General features: G+C 53.1%; 9 protein-coding genes across 9 annotated transcripts; 4 read left to right on the top strand and 5 right to left on the bottom strand.

Annotated features, from left to right (window-relative positions):
- Positions 1–962: 962 nt before the first annotated feature.
- On the bottom strand, positions 963–4,280 carry HER10_EVM0002645 (5'/3'-nucleotidase SurE). The gene is made up of 3 exons (XM_035472348.1): positions 2,979–4,280; positions 2,841–2,906; positions 963–2,538 (listed from the first exon to the last, which is right to left on the bottom strand). The coding sequence occupies exons 1-3, from the start codon at positions 3,896–3,898 to the stop codon at positions 1,074–1,076; spliced, it is 2,451 nt and encodes an 816-aa protein (XP_035333802.1). The 5' UTR covers positions 3,899–4,280; the 3' UTR covers positions 963–1,073.
- A 247-nt stretch (positions 4,281–4,527) lies between these two features.
- Positions 4,528–6,753, bottom strand: HER10_EVM0005329 (uncharacterized protein). Its single transcript, XM_035474950.1, has 2 exons — positions 5,484–6,753; positions 4,528–5,424 (listed from the first exon to the last, which is right to left on the bottom strand). Exons 1-2 carry the CDS (start codon positions 6,269–6,271, stop codon positions 4,926–4,928), a joined length of 1,287 nt encoding a protein of 428 aa, XP_035333977.1. The 5' UTR covers positions 6,272–6,753; the 3' UTR covers positions 4,528–4,925.
- Positions 6,754–7,002: 249 nt separating this feature from the next.
- HER10_EVM0012891 (DASH complex subunit Duo1) lies at positions 7,003–9,637 on the top strand. The gene is made up of 2 exons (XM_035482270.1): positions 7,003–7,572; positions 7,630–9,637. Exons 1-2 carry the CDS (start codon positions 7,306–7,308, stop codon positions 8,047–8,049), a joined length of 687 nt encoding a protein of 228 aa, XP_035334510.1. The 5' UTR covers positions 7,003–7,305; the 3' UTR covers positions 8,050–9,637.
- On the bottom strand, positions 8,128–9,423 carry HER10_EVM0001055 (uncharacterized protein; the record flags this gene model as incomplete). The annotated part of the gene is made up of 1 exon (XM_035470816.1): positions 8,128–9,423. One exon carries the CDS (start codon positions 9,421–9,423, stop codon positions 8,128–8,130), a length of 1,296 nt encoding a protein of 431 aa, XP_035333692.1.
- Positions 9,638–9,863: 226 nt separating the features above from the next.
- Positions 9,864–12,824, top strand: HER10_EVM0008081 (primase zinc finger). Its single transcript, XM_035477615.1, has 2 exons — positions 9,864–10,242; positions 10,294–12,824. Exons 1-2 carry the CDS (start codon positions 10,233–10,235, stop codon positions 12,600–12,602), a joined length of 2,319 nt encoding a protein of 772 aa, XP_035334162.1. The 5' UTR covers positions 9,864–10,232; the 3' UTR covers positions 12,603–12,824.
- A 363-nt stretch (positions 12,825–13,187) lies between these two features.
- Positions 13,188–13,529, top strand: HER10_EVM0002796 (primase zinc finger; the record flags this gene model as incomplete). Its single annotated transcript, XM_035472491.1, has 1 exon — positions 13,188–13,529. The coding sequence occupies one exon, from the start codon at positions 13,188–13,190 to the stop codon at positions 13,527–13,529; it is 342 nt and encodes a 113-aa protein (XP_035333813.1).
- Positions 13,530–13,850: 321 nt separating this feature from the next.
- On the bottom strand, positions 13,851–16,282 carry HER10_EVM0001793 (putative alpha-1,2-mannosidase; the record flags this gene model as incomplete). The annotated part of the gene is made up of 3 exons (XM_035471528.1): positions 13,851–14,436; positions 14,491–15,168; positions 15,219–16,282. 3 exons carry the CDS (start codon positions 16,280–16,282, stop codon positions 13,851–13,853), a joined length of 2,328 nt encoding a protein of 775 aa, XP_035333750.1.
- A 1,463-nt stretch (positions 16,283–17,745) lies between these two features.
- On the top strand, positions 17,746–19,191 carry HER10_EVM0003293 (major facilitator superfamily transporter; the record flags this gene model as incomplete). Its single annotated transcript, XM_035472975.1, has 3 exons — positions 17,746–17,943; positions 18,009–18,500; positions 18,559–19,191. 3 exons carry the CDS (start codon positions 17,746–17,748, stop codon positions 19,189–19,191), a joined length of 1,323 nt encoding a protein of 440 aa, XP_035333841.1.
- Positions 19,192–19,855: 664 nt separating this feature from the next.
- Positions 19,856–21,931, bottom strand: HER10_EVM0008138 (uncharacterized protein; the record flags this gene model as incomplete). Its single annotated transcript, XM_035477670.1, has 8 exons — positions 19,856–20,014; positions 20,092–20,689; positions 20,739–20,893; positions 20,969–21,328; positions 21,395–21,442; positions 21,503–21,582; positions 21,636–21,712; positions 21,762–21,931. The coding sequence occupies 8 exons, from the start codon at positions 21,929–21,931 to the stop codon at positions 19,856–19,858; spliced, it is 1,647 nt and encodes a 548-aa protein (XP_035334164.1).
- Positions 21,932–23,087: the final 1,156 nt, after the last annotated feature.

Below are 23,087 nucleotides of genomic sequence, written 5' to 3'. Positions count from 1 at the left end.
TCCCAGGCCAGTCATTGAGGCTGTGCTCGCCCGCACAAGATGTTTCACTGCAGCCAACCACGTGGTGGTGTGTAGTACCCCCAATGTCTATGAGATTCAACCTGGTGTCACCGAAACAAACCGTCGACAATTTCCCAGACTTGCTCGTTCTCGCAGCGCCCGCCGCGCAATACTATTGTCCGGGATTCGCGGGCTGTTGTGTGTGCATGTGTGTAACAGTGTGAAAAGGCGTGGCGTCAGTTTGCCTTCCCGCCGTCGACGGGCTTGCGGGGCCGCAAGCAATAAGCGGTCAGCCTACAGTCCGAAATGTCCGGCTGTAGAAACCAACTCACAATAGCTCTCTTGAACGAGCACATGACATCTGAACAAGTTCAATCTCACCCAAACCTTTCTTTGGCTCGAGTAATATTGAACAATTGACGACACAATAATCGAGCACTGTTCTTTGTGTAGGAGAGAGAGAAATATGGTTTGGTTGTGCGTGTGTACTTTGCACTACCCCTTCTTGGCAACGCTTGGCAGACGTTTAGATACTGTGCTCGCATGCAGCATTGCCTCCATCGCCGAGGAGAATTTTTTTAAGAATAAAAAAAGCCAAGTCGTTGTGCTTTCCTTAGTTCCCGCAAGACTTGGCATGCCATACAGCATTGGCAAGGCGTTAGGGGGTGATCGTTGCGTCTTGGCAATTTACGACATCACGGGGAATTGGCGTGATGATTATCTCAACGACGGCCAAGGTAGGTGAATAAATTTGAAAAACATGTCCCAGAGTCTTTCCTTGTTCAATCGTTTTTGAAAGAGGAGAAAATGCCTGATCTGCCTGCCAAGAAATTGCGTGATGGTCTGGTAATGTTTCCGATGATATAGCATTGTGATGATATTTTGGGTTGATATTTCTTGGTGTTTCTAGATTTGAATATGCGCGCAATGTACCTAATGTCGATACTCTCTACTTTTTGTGTGTCTGCCTTGCCTTTTGTTTCCAAACTACCATCCGTACCTACCGGCGCCCCGGTCTCTGGCCCAATCCCAAGAAGGGAAGCCGAAGGGTTCAATGGAAGCAGAGAAACGCCTTACCGTCTACCCAAATCAACCCGTCTAACATGAACCATGTCTCCATCTGCTGCAGCACCAACACCACCGACGGGCTCAACACCAAAGAACCCACCAACAGCCTTCCTCAACGTCTCCTCCCAGAACCCGGCCACCACGCCCTTGAGGTCCCCGCCCGTCTGCTTGAAGTCCGGGAACGAATTCACCTCGAGCAGCCAGGGCCTAGCCTCCTGGTCGACGAGGAAATCCAGCCCAAACACCTCAAACGCGTTGCCCAGCGGCTGGAAATGGATCGTCATCTCCCGCGCCGCGGCTTCAAAGATGTCGCCCGTGACGTCGCATATCCGCTCAAAAATGCGGTCCGCCGTGGCGGCGGGGAGACCGGAAGAAGACGAAGACGAAACCAGATCCCAGAACTGCTTCACGGGCGGCAAGGCAGATTCGCCCCCTCCCTGTAGGCACGTATTCGTCAGGTGACCGTCCAGGTCCGCGTCCTCCCACGGCGCGCGGTACGTCTTACCCGCGAAGAGCGCCAGCATCGGCTTGTAGACGTAGACGTCGAGGCTCCCGACGCAGAGGACGTACGTGCGGATGTGGAACTTGCGGGCGTCGGAGGGGAGGAGGAGAGGCGGGTGGATGTACGGCTGGGCGACGAAGTGGCGGAGGTGCGAGGTCGTGATGTAGTCCCCTCCTCCTTCGCGGTCACCGGCGGCGGTAGTAGCCCCTTCTTCCTCATCTTCGTCATCGCTGTCAGGCCTCTCCTCCTCCCACTCATCAAAGATCCCCTGCAACTCCTCCATCGAGCTAAACAGCCGAATCCCCTGCCCGCGATCACTCATCCCCGGCTTCAGAATCCACCACTCCTTTCCGCTCTCCTCTTCGATCCCTTCGTTCTTGTCCATGCTCTCCCGCAGATCAAACGCCTCGACGAGCGCATCGTCGAGGAACTCGGCGTAGTCCACCTCAAAGTGCTCACCGCGCTTGACGTGCGTCTTGAGCGACGAGGAAGGGTGCTTGGCGATCCAGTGGTCCACCGTCGACGACAGGTAGTGTTTTCTGATCAAGGCTTTGCGGATGACGTAGCTGTTTACGAGGGACGTGGTCGGGTGCGCGGCGACGTGGTCAAAATCTAGGGACTCGTAGGGCGCGATGTGCAGGATCTTTGTGTCGGGCGAGGGGAGGCTGGCGGTGAGTTTCACGGCGTTGTCGGCGTCTTCATCGGTAGCGGATTCCTGCGGCGCGGGGAGGAGAGAGTATGCTCCCGGGAAGAGGCGTTCCATGGCCTCGAGGATGAGCGGTTGGACGTACGGGTCCTCGTAGTTGATGATGGCGTGGAATCTTGGGTTTGCGACTGTCGTCTCCGTCGTCGTGTCAGTGGTCGACTGATGTTGGGCACCAAAGGTGGAACTTCGCATGGGAAGTCTGGTTGACGAGCGAATGACTTCTGTCTCTGCCTTTGCAGGCGCCTCAGCTTGCGGGCTGTCACTACAGATGAAGAAAGGGGTAAGAATATGATTCTCGTGATGATTTATTGTCTTCTCCGAAAGCGATCGAGAGCGGTAAGAGTACATGCCGAGCTTGCCCCCAAGAGGAGTCCCTCTCTATGTCTTGATCGTCTCTTTCATCTCTAGCTGTTTACGCTTCATGCATTCGTGTAATAACGTGTCCTGACATCCTACCCCGGCTACATTGCCATGTCACGCTCTTTCTCTGTCTCTGTATCTCTTTCTCGCTGATACAATGTTCATGCGCGCCTACATCTCTTTAAATATCAAGGGCTCACTTACAGAATCAGCTCCTTCTGGTGGAGTTCCTGGGCGGCATGCCAGAAGTTGGCCTTCAGGGGCGTCACACTGTGTGTAGTTAGCATCCGCACTTCCAAGGAGGCTTCAAAGTCATCAATATCCGGTCGTGGCATCACATACCTCGTGTAGCCCTCCTTGACGGCCCATCCATCGTTGCCAGGAGCAGCCTCCTCAACGCTCTGATAGACATCTGTGAATCTCGGCGCCCACTTGAAGTGCTTGTGTCGATGGCCCTTGGCAATTTCACCCCCAGCCTTTGCCTCCTCGCTCTGCTTCGGCTTCTCAGCAGACGTCTCCCCAAACGCGCCCTCGCGAATCTTCTCCTCCTCCTCATCCTCGTCGCCAGCATCACCCTCAATCTCCTGGAAACAGCTGCCGTCGCGCCAATAGTTCTGCAACATATTCGTAAAGTACGTCTTGTGCGTCTCGACGCCCTCGACAAGCGGCACGTTGACGCTGTACAGGTCCACCTCGTCACCCGCAGGCCACTGCTGGTACAACTTCTCAATGACCTTGACCGAGTGCCTCGCGGCGCCCTCGATGATGACGGGATCGTGGTTCCGCGAGAAGAAGGCGTAGCTCAGCGCAATCGCCTTGCTCTTACACACCGCGGCTTCGAGGGCGCCGCCCAGCGTGCCGGAGCTCAGCGCGAACACGGCCGTCGTGTTGCGGCCGTAGTTGGGCCCGCTGACGACGAGGTCAACGGGCCCGCGCTCCTGGAAGAAGTGGTGCAGGCCGATCTGCACGCACGACGCCGGAGTGCCGTCGACGAGGATCCACTCGTCGTCGGCGCCGTTGGCTGAGGGCCGGGTTGTGGTCGTGCCCTCGGTGCCAAAGAGTCCCTCGGTGGAGGGGCGGTAGTAGAGCGGCTTGACGGTCTGGCCGATCATGTGCGCCTTGCCGATCCAGGAGCGCTGCGTGTGCGGGAGGCAGACGGAGACGACATGGCCGGCTTGCTGGAGCTGGTGGACGAGGGAGTGGACGTAGGGAGAGGAGTGAGGTGATGGCGGGCCGTCGTCATTGGTGAGGAGGATGTGCATGGTGACAGCTGGCTTACGCTTTGCGCTGTTGAAGTGAGTCGAGTCGAGTTGAGTTGAAGGTTGGTTGGTAAGGTAAGGTCTGAAAAGGAAGTTGAAAGTCAAAAAGATTTCGGAGTCGAGGAAATTGCCCCGCGGCAAGACGTGGATGGCGGGTCTTGGCTTAACACTAAGGTGCTAGATGACCACGAGACTATTTGAGCACGAGTTGGAAATCTTGGACAGGAGTCACTCGATGTCGTAAACACCAGTAAACGCTATGACTTTCACGGTGAGGAAGATGAATTACCACCTAGTAAGTGAGTGAGTGTCTGGATGAAGGAACTCGAGACAGACTCTCAGAGCGCAAAGTGGGATGGAGGGGTTGCAATAGTGGGGCAAGTTGACGTTTGCTGGACACGGAAGGATATCCGGTGCCCGCTCTCGGAGGGGAACGGCACCGCCAGCCAACGTCGGGCCTTCCCACATCACCGACGTGGTCAGGCTCTTTCTTGGCCTAAATGGGCATCCGGGGTGAAGAATTCATCGCAAGCGTATTCCCTAGCTGTACGTCATGTTACGAACTTGTTTGTAATTGAGACTCACTTCAAAATTCACAGGCAGTTCAGAAACGTAATGATGCTATGTAAAATCGTTCGTGTTGTTCGTGTTGTCCTGGTCTGCAGACTTTTGAGAGCTAATCGCAGCCCTCTTCCTACACGCAATCTCAGCCCTTCCTTGATGGAAGGCTTAACAAACGCCGTAATCCCAATCCTTCCTCGCAGGCTTTACAAATCTTGTCCCATACCCAGGGAAACAAAAAGTCTTAGTAGAAAAAGGGCATCCGACTGAGGATACCGCTAGTATCCCGCAGCCACTTTTTCCCTTGTCCAGAAAGTGAAGTAAAGTAACCATTACACAAAAGCCTATCGAGAATTGTGCTTTCCTCCTCCCATAATCCTGATCGAAGCGAAGTAATGACCCAGACTCCAAGTCGCTAGATTGTGCAACGATCGATACTTAAAGATGAATTATTCGTACAAGTATGAAATCAAGTACGAGTTCGCTTAGGAGCAGAAGCTTCGAGCTCGTCGCCCGCTCGCTTCGTAGCACTGCTTCCATGGCGGCTCTTGACACGCGGCCAGTCATCAAAGGGACTCGCGCGAGTCTTGCGTTTGATCGGTGACGGTTCTTCCGCCTTCAATCCCGAGCGGGTGGTGCGTCTGGTCGACGGTGGGGTTGCGACCGTCTGGCCAAACTTGGGTGCCTTGGGAGTTGCTGGAGCCTCTTCTTCAACCTCGGCCGGGGTCTCTGGCGCTTCCTCAACCTCTTCGTCGTCCTCAAGATGGTGATCTTCGATGTCGGTAACAGCTTCCTCTTCCTCGAGAGTGATACCTATCGCAGGGGCCTTGGGTGCGACAGGGAAAAGTAGGCGCGGCTTGATGGCAGAACGCGTGAGCGGTCTACGAAGGCGAGATTCGCTTGAGCTGCCCTCTTCGTCGTCTTCATCTTCGGGCTCAGCGAACTTGCGGAAGATCTTCTTTCCACGGCTGTGATGGCGGTTAGCGAAGTTCTTTCTTCTCTCTTGCAGATGTGTGAGTCAACTTACAAAACATACACCATGCCGTCCTCACGCTGAAGCGCATCGTCAACGCCTTGCGCTGCTTCTCCTGGAATCGCGACTTTGCGCTTGCTGCGGCGGCGCGGAGGCTCTCTGTCGACGGTGACGCTATCGCCATAAAACGGGTTGTCCACGCTGGAGTCGGGCACAGGAACCCGGTCTTGCGAATCGGTGAAGATCTCAATCTTCTCTTCTACTTCGGTTGCCGTGAAACTCTCCAACGAATTGCCAGAATACTTCTTCGGGGTTCGCTTTTTCTTGGGTGTGACCAACGCCTCGTCGTCGTTGGCGAACAGATTGCGCGCGACCGACTTGATGTGCGCAGTTTGCTTCTCGGTAGGTGCCTTCTTGGGCGTCTTGGCTGGCGTGGGCAGCATGCCACTGCGACGAGTCGAGGCGGTGTGGTTCGATTGGCGATCCATCTTGTCAATACCGAGCGACGATGAAGCGTGGGACGAGCTGTCGGCGGTTAAAAACCCAGAAGCGCGACGAACGGAATCTTGCGCAGGTTGGCGCTTCTTTTGAGGTGTAGCAGCAGGCGACATGATAGCTGCGGCTGCGGAAGGTGCGATGGGCTTGCGAGTTGATCGAGGAGGAGTGCGGTGAGTTGGTGGTTGCGGAGAAGGAGTTCGGTTTGCAGCTCGACGAGATGAGATACGTGCCGACTTGCGAGGTGAATAAGGCTCCCAGTTGTCGCTCCAGCCGTGTCTGGGTGTCGGTGGTGTGCGAATGGAAGGGGGAGGTGAAGGTGTTGATGCTGCGAAGGCGGTGGCCATTGTGTCGAAAAGGGCAGGCAGGCAGCCCGGGTCGTTTGGTGGTGGTGTACCGTTCCTTCCTATTCAGATTTGTTGACTTCAATTGCGCATGCAACTGTTGATCAAGGTGAGAGGGCGCGCGGATCGTTTTTTTTTTTTTTTTTTAACGTCGGGTTGTGGTTGCCCCCAAGGTGAGGTGGTGATGATGTTAGAGGGGGATAAGGTGATGTAGGTAAAAGACTCTAGATGGACTCCGGCAATCAGAGTATCAAGAGATGAAGCGACCTGATGAGTTTGAACAATACCAGGCAACTGCACAGAGGTTAAAACGGTTCAGTTTGTGATGTCTCTGGTTGCTCTGGCTACAGGTGATGTAAGTGAGAAGTGGATGTGTGGAATGGGATGGATGATGTTCGCGATCATGGGGCGGCAGTTGGGATGCAAAAGGAAATGGTCTCAAAAAACGTGGGAAGAGGCTGGAGGCTGGGAAATGTAGAGGCTGGGGACGGGGTGAGGTGAGGGTGAGCCGAGTGTTTTGCAGCGCACCAGCCCCAGCCCCCCGTTTTGCACCTGTACCTCACCACTCAAGCCTCATTTCTCTCTGTAAATTAAGCGAACCCCACCATGGCAGCGGGGACGCGTTGACTACTCAGGAGACGCGAATTTTCGCGTAAAATCAACAGCGCTCGAATGGGCGAGCACTGTCGCTGTCTGTTGAAGTTGCTGTACGTAGTACTACCTAGGTAGGTAAAGCACAAGCCACTGTACACCTATTCGTACCTTTGGCACCGCAGTGTCTCCACTCCCGAGTGCCCCTCACTCGTTGCATCCCACATTTTCCCCCAAGCGACCGGAGACCTCTAAACCAAAAGTCTTGATCCATCAACAAATAACGTCACACTCCGTCTTGCGCCGCGCTTCCTAACAGTACAGACAAGCTAGACTGCGCTTCCAACGGAACGTCCCCTCATCTAAGTCTGGACCGACGATCGCCGAATAGAACAGAGCCACAACCAATCTGTAGCTGCAGCTGAACGCCAAGTGCCCCTACCACTATGGCAGACTACACCGACGATTCCATCACGGAGGATATATGGGCATCTCCAGGCCCCGAGGGCAGAGGTGCACCTCCCTCCGAGCGGCCCGAAACCCCTAGAACACCAAAGACCCCCAAGACACCAAAGACGCCCGCAAACCAGACCCATAACGCCCCTTATGATAGAGAGGCTTCTTTGCGGAAAGAATTGGAGGGAGTGCGGAACATCAATGCTGCCATCGAAGGCATAATCAGCACCCTTGACAAGGCCAAGGGCAACATGAATGTGCGCCGCCCCGCGAGAAGCTTCTTTGAAATGAAACCAACTGACCTCGTCTTCTAGACTGTTGGCAGCACCGTGTCAAATGCATCCACACTCCTCAACACCTGGACCCGAATCCTCTCCCAAACCGAACACAATCAGCGACTCATTCTGAACCCCAACTGGCAAGGCGCAAGTAACGACTTGGTACAACTGGAGGCAGAGACTCTGCAGAAGCAGCAGCTTGCCGAGAGACGGGCGGCTGAAGAAGAGAGGCGACGCGAAGCGGCTCGGAGGAAGAGAGAGGAGGAAGACGAAGAGCGACAGAGACAGGCGGCAGTCGGCAGTGCACCACGTGGCCGGGGAGTTTCTCGTGGGCGTGTGCGAGGCACCTCATCGGCAACCCGCGGTCACAGCTACTCGAGTAGCACATCGAGGATCGGCAGAGGCGCGGCGAGCGTTCGTGGTGGATATCGGGGCCGAGCTAGAGGTACGGAGTAAGGGGACGATACATTTTGTTTGTGAACGAGTACCGATACCCAAAAATGAATGCATTCAAATGGTCGGCCGCCGGCTAGCCTATTTCTTCTTGAAGAAGTCGCTCATTTTCTTCATGCCCGTAGTGTTGACCTTGCTCAAGGCCTTCACGCCTCGCGTTTGGCTGGCCTTCTTCTTCTTTTCCTCTTCCATCTTGCGCTTCTTCTCAGCGCGGGCCTCCTCCTCTTCCTCGTCGAGCATGCGTTTCCTCGAGTAGTCGGCCATGGAGCGAGATGAGGCAGCTTCTGCGCGAAGCTTGGTGAGCTGGACCACGTATTCGTCCAATGGCGAGAAGTCGACGCCTGAAGTTTCCTTGTCGGCAAGGAGCTTCTTCAGAATCAACGCCATGCCTGGCGCAACATAGCTTGAGCAGATGAAGTTAAAGGCAACTTTGAGTCGTTGCAAGCTGGTCACCTCGGCGGATGCTAGGATAGCGCTAACGACGGTTTCTTCGGATGGTTCTCCATCGACAGACGTGGCTGCTGTGGAAGCATTGGATGTTGCTGAGGCTTTGCTATCGACGGTTGAGACGGATGACTGGGATTCGCCAGATTCGTTCGACGGTGTTGACGTATTCGCTTCGTTTGCAGCCACTTCCACCTTGACAGCTTGTGACTTCTGAACTTGAATAGGAGCTTCCAAAACTTTCTTGACAAACTTCTCGTCCATGCTGGCGGGGAGTCCCTTGGAGCTCATAGACCGTGCCTTTGCGAGAATCTGAAGAACAAGCTTCTTCTCACTCAGCCGGTACATCTTCTCATCGCCAGCATCGACTGTATCACACACGACTTCCATACGTGACTCGAGAAGCGCTCTCGTCTTGGGGCATCGCAGAGCCTCGGACATGTGAGAAGACGAAGTCGAGACTGCATCGAAGTGGTCGTCGCTGGAAAGGAATAGTCGCTTCGTGTCTGTTGGCTTCGCGGTGCCAAATAGGCCTGGAACCAGTAGGAACAGAGGATCCACGGCTGTCGCGACAAAAAGGTCGGCGCCATTGGTGACTTGGGCTTCAAGCCGAGATTCGTCCTTTGCGTCCGTCTCCTCCAGTGTGCCAGCGGTCGTCTCAATCATCCAGCTCCTTGGTGTCGTCTTCGGCGCAACAACCTTTGTGAACTCGTAGATGCCTGTCTCCGGGCAAAGCAGGTAGCGGGTGGACTTGGAGTAGCGAGGGTTGGGAAGAGAGACGATGCGAGCCTCACGCGTAGCTTTTTGGGGGATTATGAACAGCTGGGGAGCGCTTGACGACTCCTCAGGTAGAGTGTATTTGGCCGTCGAAGAGGCATTGCTCGACTCGGTCTTTGCCGCCGGTGCGGCCTTGGTCGCTCTTGTTCTCGCCATGACGAAAGATGATGTGTGTATAGAAGTTAGGTCGATGATGTACAAGGAGTGATTTACACCAAAAACAGACCAATTGACCCAGAAAGAACGGCTGTTGATTGTGTGAGAGGTCCAAAGAAAGATCTGGTGGTGGGTTGAAGTTTGTATGGAAGTAACCAAGCTGGTGGTGGTCAATAGTGAGTGGGACGAAGATACCTGGTACCTTCCGCTGAGATCGGTCGTCTTTGGACTTAGAACCTAAGGTAAGGTAGTTAATAGGACCGACCCTTCCTTCTGTCTGTGCTGTGCTCTTACGCGACGACGCGCCGGGTTCAATTAGAAAGTGGATCGCGTCCTCTGGGGCTTGACGCGACTACAGCCAATGGCAAGAGGGAAAAGTCATCGACTACTCCACGTCAAACTCCTCTTCTCAGGCTAGTCTGACCAGGCTTATCGTGACGACGAGGTTCAGATGCGACAATTCGATAACGATTTCGAGGCATTCTTACCGCACTATTCGCACTCTTGCTTTATTTTGTTTTAGGCGGTTATTTGGCTCACCAACTTCGACGTCACTCCTTTAGCCGCATCTCACACCCTTCTCATCAGTCGCTATCGTCTCCTTTTCTTTGTCCGCTTGCTGTTTATTTGCCAGCACAGACCCCTCGTCTCGACTTCCAATCCAGTCTTGCGCCAGACGAAGCTGACAAGGCCGGCTGGCGGGTCATGGGCTTGTGGCGTTGAAGCTCCATCAAGCGGTCTTTTCCGGAAGGCCGACTGGACATACGACAGCTACGCCCTCGACTACACCATTGTGATACCCCGGCAAGATGCCTCCCGGTTCGTAATAAATGGACATTCTAAACGATCAACATCATAACATCAACATAGCCCCCCCGCCCGACGAGCCTCAATGGCCTCCCCGATCTCCCCACGAAGCCCTCATTAGCACTCCCAGCGGTCGCGAGCGCCTAAGACGTCTTCAAAATCGAGGATCACCCTCTCCTTCACCGTTAAAGAGGGGACGTGCAAACTCCACCTTGTCTACACGATCGGCGAATTTGATCGACGAAATGGACGACCAGGAGGACGAGGATGAGGAGACACTTCAGTTGAAGTTGCAGGAGATTCAGGCAAGATTAAAGTTGAAGAAGTTGCAGAGCGCGAGGGAGAGGACGGAAGCAGCTCCACCGACTCAAACACGACCAACCTCGAAAGGTTTTGGAGTTGGCCGGGCGCTATCCCGACCTGAACCCCAGGCCACCATCGAGGTGCCTGTGTCTCCAATCCGAAAGACTCAGCCCGCACCACCAAAAGCATCGCCGACTCGGGTTGCGCTTGGGATTGACAAAGGGATCAAGAGAGCACCAAGTGTGTTGCGCAGGAACACAAATCCCCAAGATGGGCAGCAGCAGTTCGGCGGTTATCTCCAAAGGTCACGGACTCCTGCTCAACAAGAGGTATCACGACCACTGAGTTTCAATGAAAGGCTGGCCGCAGCAAGAACACAAGAGGTCGACCGACAGGGATTGAGGGAAAGAGTCCAAAAGGTCAGGTCGGAGACTTTTGATATCGGGCAGAAAGAGATTGAGCAGTTCAAGGAAAAGGCAATCGACATTCCCGAGCAAGAGGAAGCTGCGCCGAGTTTCTCCAGAGATGAGATCCTTGGTGGAATGAACAGAGCAGAAGCCAACCAGCGCAAGCTAGACGCAATACCTGCTCTTCCAGCTCCATCATCCTCCAAAGACGACGATGACCCCCAAGGCCTCTACGAGCCTCCACCGGACTGGATGATGGCTGGACAGAAACCACAGAGACCGAAGAAGGTCGCGCCAGCAGACGTACCAGAAGCCGAAGCATCAGCATTCGAACCGTACTCCAGCTTTCATCTCTCACAGCGCATTCTTCCCCACCAAGTCTTGACCAGGACTCTGTCTGGAAAGAAGATATTCAAGTTGCCCGACTTGCTGCGGAAGGTTAAGGCTCCAGAATTTCAGCTCCCAGACATTGAGCAGGACATTGTCGTCTTCGCCGTTGTCGCAAAGAAGTCAGAGCCCCGCTCTCACAAGCCTCGAGCTGACCAAAACGGCAAGCAGTCAGACCGAGGGAAGTACATGGTCGTCACATTATGCGATCTCAAGTGGGAACTTGAGCTTTTTCTCTTCAACTCAGGATTCACCCGATTTTGGAAGCTCACAGAAGGCACAGTGCTGGCGATTCTGAACCCGACCATTATGCCACCTCCAGTTGGCAGAGAAGCCACTGGGAAATTCAGTCTAGTGATCAACTCTGATGTTGACACAATCATGGAGATTGGAAAGGCCCGGGACTTGGGATTCTGCAAATCCATCAAGAAAGATGGCGAGTTCTGCAACTCTTGGGTCAACAAGAAACGAACCGAGTTTTGCGAATTTCATACTAACGAAGCTGTCTCCAAGCAGCGAGCAAGTCGCATGGAGGTCAACACAATGGACTTTGGCGGTGTTGGAGAGAAGTTCAAGTGGAAATCGAGACAGCTCGTTAACCCAGAACCCGAGAAGAAATCGGGAAAGTACGACCGAGAAACACACAGCCATTGGTTCGCTACGAAGTCAATGAGTTCTGCGTCACTCATTGACGGAGGTCAGGCACTTATGGACAGAAGAGAAAAGGAAGAGAATCTGAAAAGAAGGATGATTGCTCAAGAACGCGAGAGGGGCATCATGTCGCGGCTGAGTAAGATCGGCGCCGGCACTGGAAAGGAGTACATGCAACAAACAGACCGCAATCGAAATCCCACCTCTGCGTCAAGTTTGCCGTCATCTTCGTCAGCTTCGAACGTACTCGGGGCGCGACAGAAGCCTGATATCAAGAGCTTAGGCATTATGCCCAGGAATAGGGAACTGGCCCTGCACCTCAGCCCAATCAAACGCAAGAGACCACAGAGTGCGCAATCCAGCTCCTCGATCGGGGCGCCGTCGTCGGCGACGGCCGCGACAGGGCTAAAAACCGGTTTTGGATGGGGTGGCAATCTCAAGGACAAGCTCGCCAAGATGAAGGAAGGTGAAAAGCTGAATAGTGATAAGCCGCCAGTGAGGAAGAAGACGAGATTCGTGACGGAGAAGGGGATTCGAGAGGCTGGGAGGGAGAGTCTGGGTATGGATCTGCCGCAGGCGGTTTCTTTTGAAGATGACGATGACGACGATTTGATTATTGTGTGAAGGCAGCATTTTTTTCTTGGGAATGGGGTCATACGGAGGCGACACTGGCCGGACGGGATGGGAAGGTATGGGCTTGCGGTTACACAGGGAGTTTTCCCTAGGTATGACTCCTGGATGGAGTCCGCTTGAAGCGATTATGGTCACCAAATACAGGTTACAGAAAAGGGCTTCAAGACAGGATATCACGTCAAGAAAGACACTATTTTGATAATAGTCTGGCCGTTTATTTAGTATTCTTGTGATCACACCTGGCTAAAGTAAGGGAAGGTAAACTGCGTCTCTCTGCGTTACATCAATGAAATGAACGAGGAAGCATACCTGTCGCCATTAAAGTTCACTTGAGCACATGATCCTCATCAGGGCGATATATGAGACTTACACCGGGAGGTGAATGTGACTTCCTTGAAATGCCTCTCATTCACCATTCAGCTTCTTGTAACTCATCCCTCTAGCCATGAATCGTCAATCATATTCAATTTCTTCACCAAAAGAGTCCTAAGCTGTCTCCTTTATACACCAAAAACCAACCAACCTTCCACTCCTCCTGGTAAGAGCACTCCAAAATAACAAACATCACACAACAAAATGAAAAGACAACATGTAACCCCGCCCGGCCCACGAGCCGCGGCAGTCACTCTTCTTGCCGCTCGAAGCGTCAAAGCTGCTGAGAAAGTCTTCTGCGCCGACGCAGAAAACATCGTGGTTCACCACATGAGCTGCGATGACGCCCCCCGCGGCACCTTCTTCTTGTTCGCCAGTGTGGAGGAACACGCGATTGGCAGCTCTGTCGATCCAAAGGTCGTTGATCTATACGACAGTGCTGACTTTATCGACCGCAAGTACGCCAAAGAGCAGCGTGAGCTACGAGAACGAGACTTGGAGTCAAGAGGTTTTGGAAGCGTGACGCCACGGGCGTGCGGTAGCTAGATTGACAGTGAGAAGAACACTTGGAAGCAGATAGTAAGAAAAGGGGAATCGGAAAAACAAGAGACCAACAAGGATCCAAAAAAAGAAGCTGCCTGTGGCCTTATGTAGGACCACCAAATTTGAACTCGCGCTCTTGCCGAAACCAGGCATTACCTTCCACCACTAGGTCATATACACATCAGGCGGTGCTTCTTGCTTTACCATTCCAATTCAATTGAATATAGAGCATGGGCAGTGATTGTATTGTATTCCATGCGAGAAAACTACGGAACATGAGCATCTGAGTATACGTCTGTGAATGCCACGCGCGGATCCCCACTCTCACGTCTTCGACACAGCTACATAGCTCGGCGGCCTTGCCTCTTTACTCTTCCCCCAATCAGACTCTTTATCTCCCAGCGTCAGTTCCAATGTCTTCCCCTGACTGAAGAACTCATGCCCGATCCAACTCTTGGTGTACGCCTCCCCGTCCAGCTTGGCACTCTGCACGTAGATGTTCTTGTACGCAGCGTCAAACCCGACACATTTGATAGTGGCATTTTTCCCCGTCACCGGACTTTTGACACTGACTTCCTCAAAGAACGGCGGCGTGATGAGATAAACATTTTGTCCCGCGACTGGGAACAGACCCATGACAGAGAAGGCAAGAAAAGCCCCCATGGCACCCGAGTCGTCGTTACCCGGCAAGCCGCCACGCGAAGAGTTGAAGGCCGAGGGGATGTACTTGTGGATGCGTTCCGCTGAGAGGCCTGGGCGACCGGCGTAGTGATAGAGATAGACGGTCAAGAATACGGGCTCATTGGAGATGTCGGCTAGGGGCGAGGCGTGGAAGTAACTGAGGCGGGAGACGAAGGCGTCATCACCGCCCATGAGATCGATAAGGGTTGACGTGGCGTGGGGAACGATACTGGAGACATATTAGCTAGATTGTAGTCGCCAGTAGTCGGAAGGGGGTACTGACAATTGATATTGCCAGATGCTCGCCTCGAACGTCTCGCTCGGATTTGTCGTCAGGGAGCAGAACCCAGCAAGGTTCGAGCAAGCTATGGGATCTTGGTAGCCCCATGTTCCGTTCATGTACTTGGGCTGGAAGAAGCCAGTAAATCCGGTGTCGGTGCCATTGATCAAAGACCTTTGGTCCTCTTTCCACAGATTCTGCCAGTTCGTGCTTCTTGCAATGTATTTGTCATGTGACTGACCTTCTCCCAGTCCCTGGGCTAGGGTTGCAAGGCAGTAGTCATTGTAAGAGTATTCCAGAGTCCTCGTGATGCTTCTTGAGTTTGTGCCGAACCCAACTGGGTCAAAATCTAGATACGGAATATAGTTGAGGGTCTTCCAGCTTATGAGGCCGCCGCGTCCCTCATAGGACCACTCCAGGGGCTCGTCCTCGGCATCTTTTGTTATAGCCGCGAGAGCCACCTTCCAGTCTATCGAGGTCAAGTTTTTGACGTAGGAGTCAACGATTACGACGTCGGCGTTGGAGCCTCCTTGAGTCCATCCTTTGCAGAGAGACATGCGGCAGTCTGGCAGCCAGCCTTCGTGCTTGTAGATGTCGAGCATGGAGTTTACCATTTGTGCCTGAGCTGCCGGGTCAATAACGGTAAGCAGGGGGTGCTGCGCACGAAAGCTGTCCCACATGCTGCACATCGTTAGAAGAAGGAGACATGGAGAGATGGAATGGATGCTTACCAGTAAAACGAATCAAAGTAAGGGATCCCGCTATCCCAATGCGGATTCTCGCCGGTATAATTCTGAGGAGAAATCATGTTACGGTATAAGCCGCTCCAGAAACTCTTTTGCAAGTCTTCCGTTGCGCCAGCTGCCTTGACTGAAACGGGGCTCAGTTTCTCTCTCCAGGCGTCCTTTGCTGCCTTCACCAGCGAATCAAAGTTGTTCAGCGGATCCGGAATCTCCTTCTCTGCGTTGCGGCATGCCTGATCACTGCTCTTGAACGAGACTCCCACCCTGGCAGTGACAGTGTCGTTGGTCAGCTCTTTGAAGCGCACGAAGCCGCCACCCTCGAGATAAAATAAGTTGAAGCCTCTGGTGACGAATAACTCCTTGGGCTCGTTACCGGCTCTATTGTTGACCCATACCCCAGTATCAAAGACCTGGGCGCCAAAGAAGTCGACGCAGTAGTGAAGCACGTACGACCCAGCACCGAAGCTAGGCAGGAATGTCCCGTTTCCAAACATTCGCCCTGTGGGCGTATCGACCTTGATCGACGCGTTTTGCCTGCTCGCCCAAAGATCCGTCAAGTCCAATAGCACGAGCGGATGCTCGCTTCCGCCACTCGGGAACTTGAACCGCATGAGCGCCGCGTGCTCAGATACCGTCATGTCCGCCTTCACGCCCGACGACAGCTCGACGGAGAAGTATCCCGGCTCGGCGACGGTCTTGTTCACATCATGCTGCGTCGCCCGGTCCCCGATGCGGAATCTACAGTTATTAAGCTCGTCGCCGGGGCAGATCTGCGGGAAGAGCGGGAAGTTGCCCAAGCTAGGGTTTCCGCCGGTGCCGCTGTCGTGGACGATACTGAAGCCGGTGATGTTGCTCCCGTCGGTCGAGTAACCGCCCGTCTTCTCCCCGTCGACATCGGCTACGGCCTTGGCGAGGCCGTATGGTAGTGTCGCACCGGCGAATACGTTCCCGCCGCGCTGGGAACCGATTAAGGGGTCCACGAAGGCTAATGGATCGAACGATTGGCAACATCCCGCCACTGCGAAGGCAATGAGCAGTACGAGGAAGCGCATGGTTTACATGCGATGAGAGCACGCTGGAAGTAAATGGACAAAATGCTTTCAGAACGGCATTCGACGCTCAAGTAGTACGCTCGAGCAGGAGAGTCTGATTATTGAGTATTGTCCGTGTAAGCAGAGCTCACACCAAATCCCGAAGCTACGCAGTTCGTGTCAGAGTTGAATTTGGACCACCGACCGAGTCTCCGAAGAGCTCATTTTCATTTAATTCCATCGTCTTGCCTCATGCATGATGACCGGACGGCAATCCCGGCCGCAGCATCGTCCGACTTGATTAGCAAAGTTTAGTTCATGACCCCGCACAAGAGCTCTATGCGGTAGGTGGTACTAGGTTCGACGATCCTGCGTGGAAGATCACGGGAATAAAATGAACGTTACATAGAGTGGTTAGCTCCATTGCATCGTTTGGATCAAGCCAGAATATGGGCACGGCTCTCGGGGGCTAAATGGATGAGATACGGCACAATTGACCAAGCCCTTCTTTTCAATCTCCATGCTACGCATGCTTGCTTGGTTGTTTCTCTGCTAGACGTCAAATGGAGCGCCGTACATCGCGTTGATTGGTTTCGTAAATTCTTCATAATTGGGTCCGTCCGGGATAGTAGGCGGCACTTGTTCGATGAGTTGATACAGTCGAAAGCCTACGAAGGGTTGGGACCGAAGTCTTACATATCTAAGCGATATCAGAGAGAACGACAAGTATAGAGGAGGACAGGCTCGCAAGGCAAACCAGGAAAGTGAGGACTAATATATCACTAGGGTGAAATGAAACTGGGTGCTTCTGTTGCATCCTCATAATCCCAGGTCTGAAAGATGGTAAAATACGCGAGGTTTTTATAGAATGTTTCCGGAAACCATTTTGTTTGAAGCTACGGAGTGATCTTCCTGAGGATCCGCACACTGTGAGGCCCCTAGCTCGTGTCAGTTACAGGGATAGCACGGCCCCGGACACTCCTGTCTGGATCCCGTTTATGTCTCGTTCGCAGCTTCTGGCAGCTTTCTCTCATCCCTCTCTACGTTTTGTAAGTGGTTCATTATTACTCAGTCGACGTAGTCAGACTGACAATATGACAATGGCTTTACATAAGTTTACAAGCTCACACGAGAGTGAAAAAATCGTCCGAACACTGGGCTCCTCAACATCAGACGAACTCAATGAACTAAAACGAGACGTTTGGAAGAGCCCCTTTGGAGGTTGTGCGCCCGAAACACTCCATGCTCCAGCTTAGCCCCCGGAAAATCACCCCGTGCAAGATGGAGAAGGACACCTGGAACTTTGAAGTTTAACGACTTCAACTCCACCTCACGGGGCTTTCGCTCTTCTTACCACAATCTCACATCGAAGCTGGCTTCATTTCATACCCTACTTAATATCCCTCACTCGAAGTGTCTGCCAGTGAAGTCCGTACAAAAGATTGAGAATCCAGGACCCAGTTGCCCGCTAGGTATCCGCCACGATGCTGGACATCTACCAAATCAACCTCGCCGGCCTACTCCTCGCCTGCGGCGTTCTCTTCGCTTCGGGAGGCCAAGACAAGTCTGATGTCTCCAAGAAAGATGCGAAGAAGAGTTCTCAACAGAAGCCAAAGCAGACAGGCTCTCAATGGGCCTTCTACGTCGTCTACGCCCTCGTAATGGGTTCAGATTGGCTACAGGTAGCTCACCTCTCACATGCATTCTCCGAGTCCAATGATGGAATCTCCTAACATAGCAACATTAGGGACCGTTCCTATACTCTCTCTACAAGAATGAGCATCAAATCTCGGCAGACTTCGTGCCAACGCTCTTCACAACCGGCTTCGTCTCCGGCGCCGTGGCCGGCTACTTCATCGGTTCACTAGCCGACCGCCACGGCCGCAAGGCCAGCTGTCTCTTCTTCTGCGCCGCATACGCGCTCTCCTGCATTCTCACCACGATACCCAGTGTCCCGTTGCTCTTCATCGGCCGCGTACTCGGTGGTCTGGGAACGAGTCTCTTGTTCAGTGTTTTTGAGAGCTGGATGGTGACGGATTTCCATGCCCGCCGTCTGAGCGACAAGGGCATGGACCTCTCGCGGACGTTCGGTCTGATGAGCACTGTCAACAGCATTGTCGCGATTGTGAGCGGTGTGGTGAGCGAATGGCTCGTCTCTGTGACTGGGACGCGCAAGTCGCCATTTTTGGCCAGTGTCGGGCTGCTGGTCGTTGCTGCTGGTGTTATTGCTAGTCAATGGGTACGTTGCAACATCAAATCGTATACTATTGCTAATTTCTTACTGACTGGGTGTGAAGGACGAGAACTATGGCTCAGCAGGTCAATCCTCTTCATCGGAAAAGTCCAACGCCAACAAGCCTAGTCTTTGGGCCACAATGACGGACAAGCGCGTTCTTACAATCGGCCTCGCCTCAACCATGTTTGAAGGTTCAATGTACCTCTTTGTAGTACTCTGGTCCCCTGTTCTCGTCTCGGCCTCATCTTCGCCCGAGACACTGCCATACGGCATCATCTTCGCCTCCTTCATGGCCTCGACCCTCCTCGCCTCTCTCCTGTACCCCCGTCTGCTCGCCCTCGTCTCCACGCCATCCCGGCTGCTGCTATCGGTCCTGTTCGCTGCCAACGCCGTATTCTTCGCTCTCGGAGCGGGTTCCCCTCGCGCGGAGCAAGTCACCTTTTGGCTCTTCTGCCTATTCGAGGCCTGCGTCGGGTTGTATTTCCCCTCGATGGGGTACCTCAAGGGTAAAGTCGTCGATGACGGTGTCAGGGCACAGGTGTACGGTGTCCTCAGAATCCCGCTCAATGTCTTTGTGGTTGTTAGCTTGATGTTCAGCAGCGATGGACAGGCGGGCAAAGTGTTTATGGTCTGTGGCATGCTGCTTCAGGCGAGTTGCGGCGCGCTGTGGCTTATGGGTGGGCAGGATGTGTAGATGGCGATTAGTTGCATTATCACCTCCATGTGGTGATCTTCTCGTCTCCAAGTAGAATTTGACTGGTCTTGACCTTAATATGAACAAGAAACTTCATGCCGTAACCCTAGTCGCCAGTCATACGTGCAAGAATATCACCACCCTCACCGACTGACGTCTACTTAAGCGCCCGTAAGACACATCCGACGCGCCTTTCGGGCCGTTAAGCACAACCTCGCTCGTTCGCCCTGGTTTTGGGTCTCGTTGTGTCAGGGCTTAGTGTTCTTGTGTTTAGGTGACCATATTTGACATGCTCTCACGTCCGACGTTCCGCAGTGCATGTGTGCACTTCGTGCTTCTCAGAACGAGCAGATGTGCCGCATACAACCCCAAGTGGGCGGAAATTTCAATGTCATCTGACAGATCATCCAGGCACAGGGATACAAAACGGCAGAGAATGTCTCAAGCCCGAACCATTTGACAGGGCTTGTTGGTGCATACTTTACTATCACCACCTCATCTAAGTACAAAATGCGCCTCACATTATTACCAAATGCCGGACCGAAAGCGGCAAGCAGAAGTACCGGCATCCCTTTCACTCACGAGAAACATTGACCTGGAAATTACGAACATATGTAAGTGTGTGCGCAAGAAAAGGCCCTCTCTTAGAAATCAAATTAGCCATCTAGTTGTCAACTGACAGAGGTCGTAGCATTGCGGGCCGACTCCGCCTGGTGCCCAGCGTCGGAAGTTGGTCCGCAGAGTCCGATGGAACGATCTCTTGGTCTTCAACTTCAAGCTTCAAACTTGGGACACGTTCCAGCGGCGTAGTTGTGCCATCCAACTGTCGAGAAGCTTATCAGTTTCACATGGCCTTGGAACTACGCGTCATATGGGATTAAGTGCGATGTTTGTACTCACCTTGTCGATGACCACTTCCAACCCATCCGCAATCCCTCCAAGAACCCCGCTTATCGAAAGACCACGCAGGCCAGCAGCGTCGATACCTCGATTCAGAGGAATCTCATCATAACTTTTCCCCTGCCTGGGCATATCCAGTAACGTCAAAGAGCCCGCCATCGAGCCTTTTAAGAAAAGCTGCACTTGGCAAGGTAAGTCCAGCTCGTTTCTCTCAACTTCGACTTTGGCGACATACTGCCTTATCGGGACCATCTTGCGCCGCCTGACCCTCATGGAAGAAGATTGCTGCTCCTGAGGACCGTAGATGCTGTTTACCGTCCTGCTGACCGCCATCTTAACGTCTCCTGGTGTCTGATCCCAGAACCTCATCGGTGCATACGTGTACCCCCAGTCACGGACGTGCGTGACCGATTCACTGGTAAGTGGACCACCGCCCGTCCCAGTAAAGGGCCACAAGGGGTACTGCGGGTTAATGGTGGTGCCGGATGGCGTGGCGAACATCTGGGATGAGGCATAGGAGAAATGCATTGTAGCATTATCGAAGTGAAGAGCTTGCCAGAAGGCAATGAGGCGATCTACATTGGCATGATGAAGCCAGCTTGGGAAACGAATCAGACCTGGCGTCGCAAGGGTGAGGCAGAACTTACAACAGTGGTTCGAATGCCGAGGTTGATAGATGGAGGAGATCCTGGCCGCAGGCGGCCCCGACATGGACTTCTCCATGAGGTCCTTCAAAGTTGGCGCCTTCATTCTGGGCAGTGACCATCTCATCGAAGGAGGTTGCCTTCAAGAAGACATTGTACTGTGGCTAATCAGTAAAGACAAGAGACTTGTAAAGCCATAAGCTTGCTCTTAGGAATTGTGTTCATCAACTTACCACCTTTTCCTTCAAGCCGTAACCCAGGAGCCTCGCGTTCGCCGTATAGGGATAGCTTTCGCCGTCTCCAACACACCGCTTCGTGTGATTCTTTCCATCAAAGCTACCGAATTTTCCATCGAGAGCTGTTTTCGGATAAGTAAAACGGTAGAACGGGTTGCGCACCGCGAGTGGCTGCAAGGCGCCGCCCACAGGCCTCTTGACGATAACATTCGGCATTGCCGTCACAGGCGGGACCTGAGAGTCCGCGGCCCAGTCCCAGAACGCAACGCGCAAACTCTCTGCAGCTTCAACGTACGCTCCTTTATGAGACTCCGGGTAAGAAAGCGCAATGCGCTTGGCGTAGCGGACCAGTACTTGCTAGAATAAGTAGTCAGTTTTCACTCGCTCAATAAGTCTTCATGTTGGGGGATCGGTCGCACGAACCTCGTAAAGCGAGAGATATCCGCGATGCCAAGTACCAAACAGTCCTTGCTTGTCGGCTCTTAGCAAGAAAGTGTAAAACAATTGCGCTGCCGGACTGTGAAGACGTACGTTATGTGGACAGTATCCAGCATCCGCCCCAGTCTGTGGTCCTCCTCCTGACCAGGCCATATACGGCTGCCCATGAATGCCTGCGACTGTCAGTAGAATGTTCTGATGATGAAGGGACTTCATGATGACAAACCAGCGACTTGAAAATACGATATGGGATCGGTTTCGTTCGCATCCTGCATAGCCGTGAGGGCTCCAACGTATAAGTCCCTAAGCGTTTGTGAGAAATATGGCGTCTATCACCAAGCTCTAGTCTTACCATTGCGGTCCGGCTTCTTCGTGTATGGTGTTGATGTTCCTCCTTATTGGCATTTCTCCAGTCCGCATATTGATACCGGATCTCACTCCAACAATAGGGTACTGTTGCGCCGAGATAGTACAAGACGCGGCCACAAGAATACCAATAACAAGTAACAAAGTCGAAATCATTGTGTGTTGAGACGGTGTACGTCGAGGCAATTTGAGGTACATAAAGGAGGTAAAGGCTTTTTTTCTCAGAAAATCGGGATATTGGCACGATTTTATCCTTTCATATTGAGCAGTCAAATTGAACCCTTCCCAGATTTCGAAGCAAACGAGAAAAGCCGTCGGATCCGATCCATGATCCCGTGCTGTCACCAACCTTGTATCATAACCCAGAATGTGGGAAACTCATCATGCTCGTGCACCTGCCGCCGCGTACCGTTGCGCGACATGGTGACGATGCCCGACAATGTTACTCTTCCTCTGCCTACCTTGAATGGAGGAGGTGGATACATGATCAGCTGGTGACGATCCTGAGTGAGCTTTCGCATCCAGGAACAACCGTAGGACTAATTTTCGATAGTATACCAAAATAGATACGGCGCGTGTTTGTATCACGACATCGTCAAAGGCCGCGCTGTGGGGGCATTCTCCTTTGGATAGTCTCTGCTCATTTGGGCAACGTTGACGATAGACCTCATCCTGAAGCAGGAAACCTCGGCCGCTCCGGGTTTTCGAATCCAGAAACGCTACGGGTAACTGCTGGCAGACCATGAGATTAGGAAAACTGTATAAAAGAGGCGGTCAGTATTGCCGTCGATGCGGTTTTGGTATCGCCATTAATACGAGCGTTATTGAGCGTCTCCTTCTGGGCGCTGATTTGTAGCCTGAACGAACCTGTGCTGGCGACAACCTCTGTCTGTATCACGAACATAACTACCAGTTTCCGTTTGCGCTATGATGCCGTCCTTCCGAGATGCAGATAGCCGGCTGGTGTCACGATGCGAAGCCACGCCGTGACCGAGTTTCCTCCTTTTTCTGCTTTTCTTCCCTTCACCGCTCTCGGAGGAACTTTACAGAAGCGCTGGATGATGGAGATGAAATGCATTGGCTGGGAAATACGATATCTTATTCCCGAGAGAGGCGACTTTTATGCTGCACGAGGTGTACGAGGCGCTCTGACGTGGCAGACATCAGGTTGTTCAGCGGTTAGGGGATAACTGTCGTCTTTGATGCATGTCTTCACATGTCCATTCATGTGCCATGGATCATGTGTTGTGGCAACTCTCCTGGGAAAAGACACAAGCATCGCGGCTCTCGACGATCACAATACACGACGTGC

The sequence above is a fragment of the Colletotrichum scovillei genome, assembly GCF_011075155.1.
Source record: "Colletotrichum scovillei strain TJNH1 chromosome Unknown Contig00005, whole genome shotgun sequence".
NCBI classification, from domain to species: Eukaryota; Fungi; Ascomycota; class Sordariomycetes; order Glomerellales; family Glomerellaceae; genus Colletotrichum; species Colletotrichum scovillei.
Note: the sequence above shows the minus strand (reverse complement) of the source record. Positions and strands in the feature narration are given on the sequence as shown.

Bases quoted from the DNA above. Each gene is read 5' to 3' on its own strand.
- HER10_EVM0002645 (XM_035472348.1), bottom strand. From the start codon at position 3,898: ATGCACATCCTCCTCACCAATGACGACGGCCCGCCATCACCTCACTCC. The intron at 2,907-2,978 runs GTATGTGATGCC...AACTACACACAG, and splicing joins GTCAAGGAGGGCTACACGAG to TGTGACGCCCCTGAAGGCCA. The intron at 2,539-2,840 runs GTAAGTGAGCCC...CTTCATCTGTAG, and splicing joins CACCAGAAGGAGCTGATTCT to TGACAGCCCGCAAGCTGAGG.
- HER10_EVM0005329 (XM_035474950.1), bottom strand. From the start codon at position 6,271: ATGGCCACCGCCTTCGCAGCATCAACACCTTCACCTCCCCCTTCCATT. The intron at 5,425-5,483 runs GTAAGTTGACTC...CCGCCATCACAG, and splicing joins GACGGCATGGTGTATGTTTT to CCGTGGAAAGAAGATCTTCC.
- HER10_EVM0012891 (XM_035482270.1), top strand. From the start codon at position 7,306: ATGGCAGACTACACCGACGATTCCATCACGGAGGATATATGGGCATCT. The intron at 7,573-7,629 runs GTGCGCCGCCCC...CTCGTCTTCTAG, and splicing joins AGGCCAAGGGCAACATGAAT to ACTGTTGGCAGCACCGTGTC.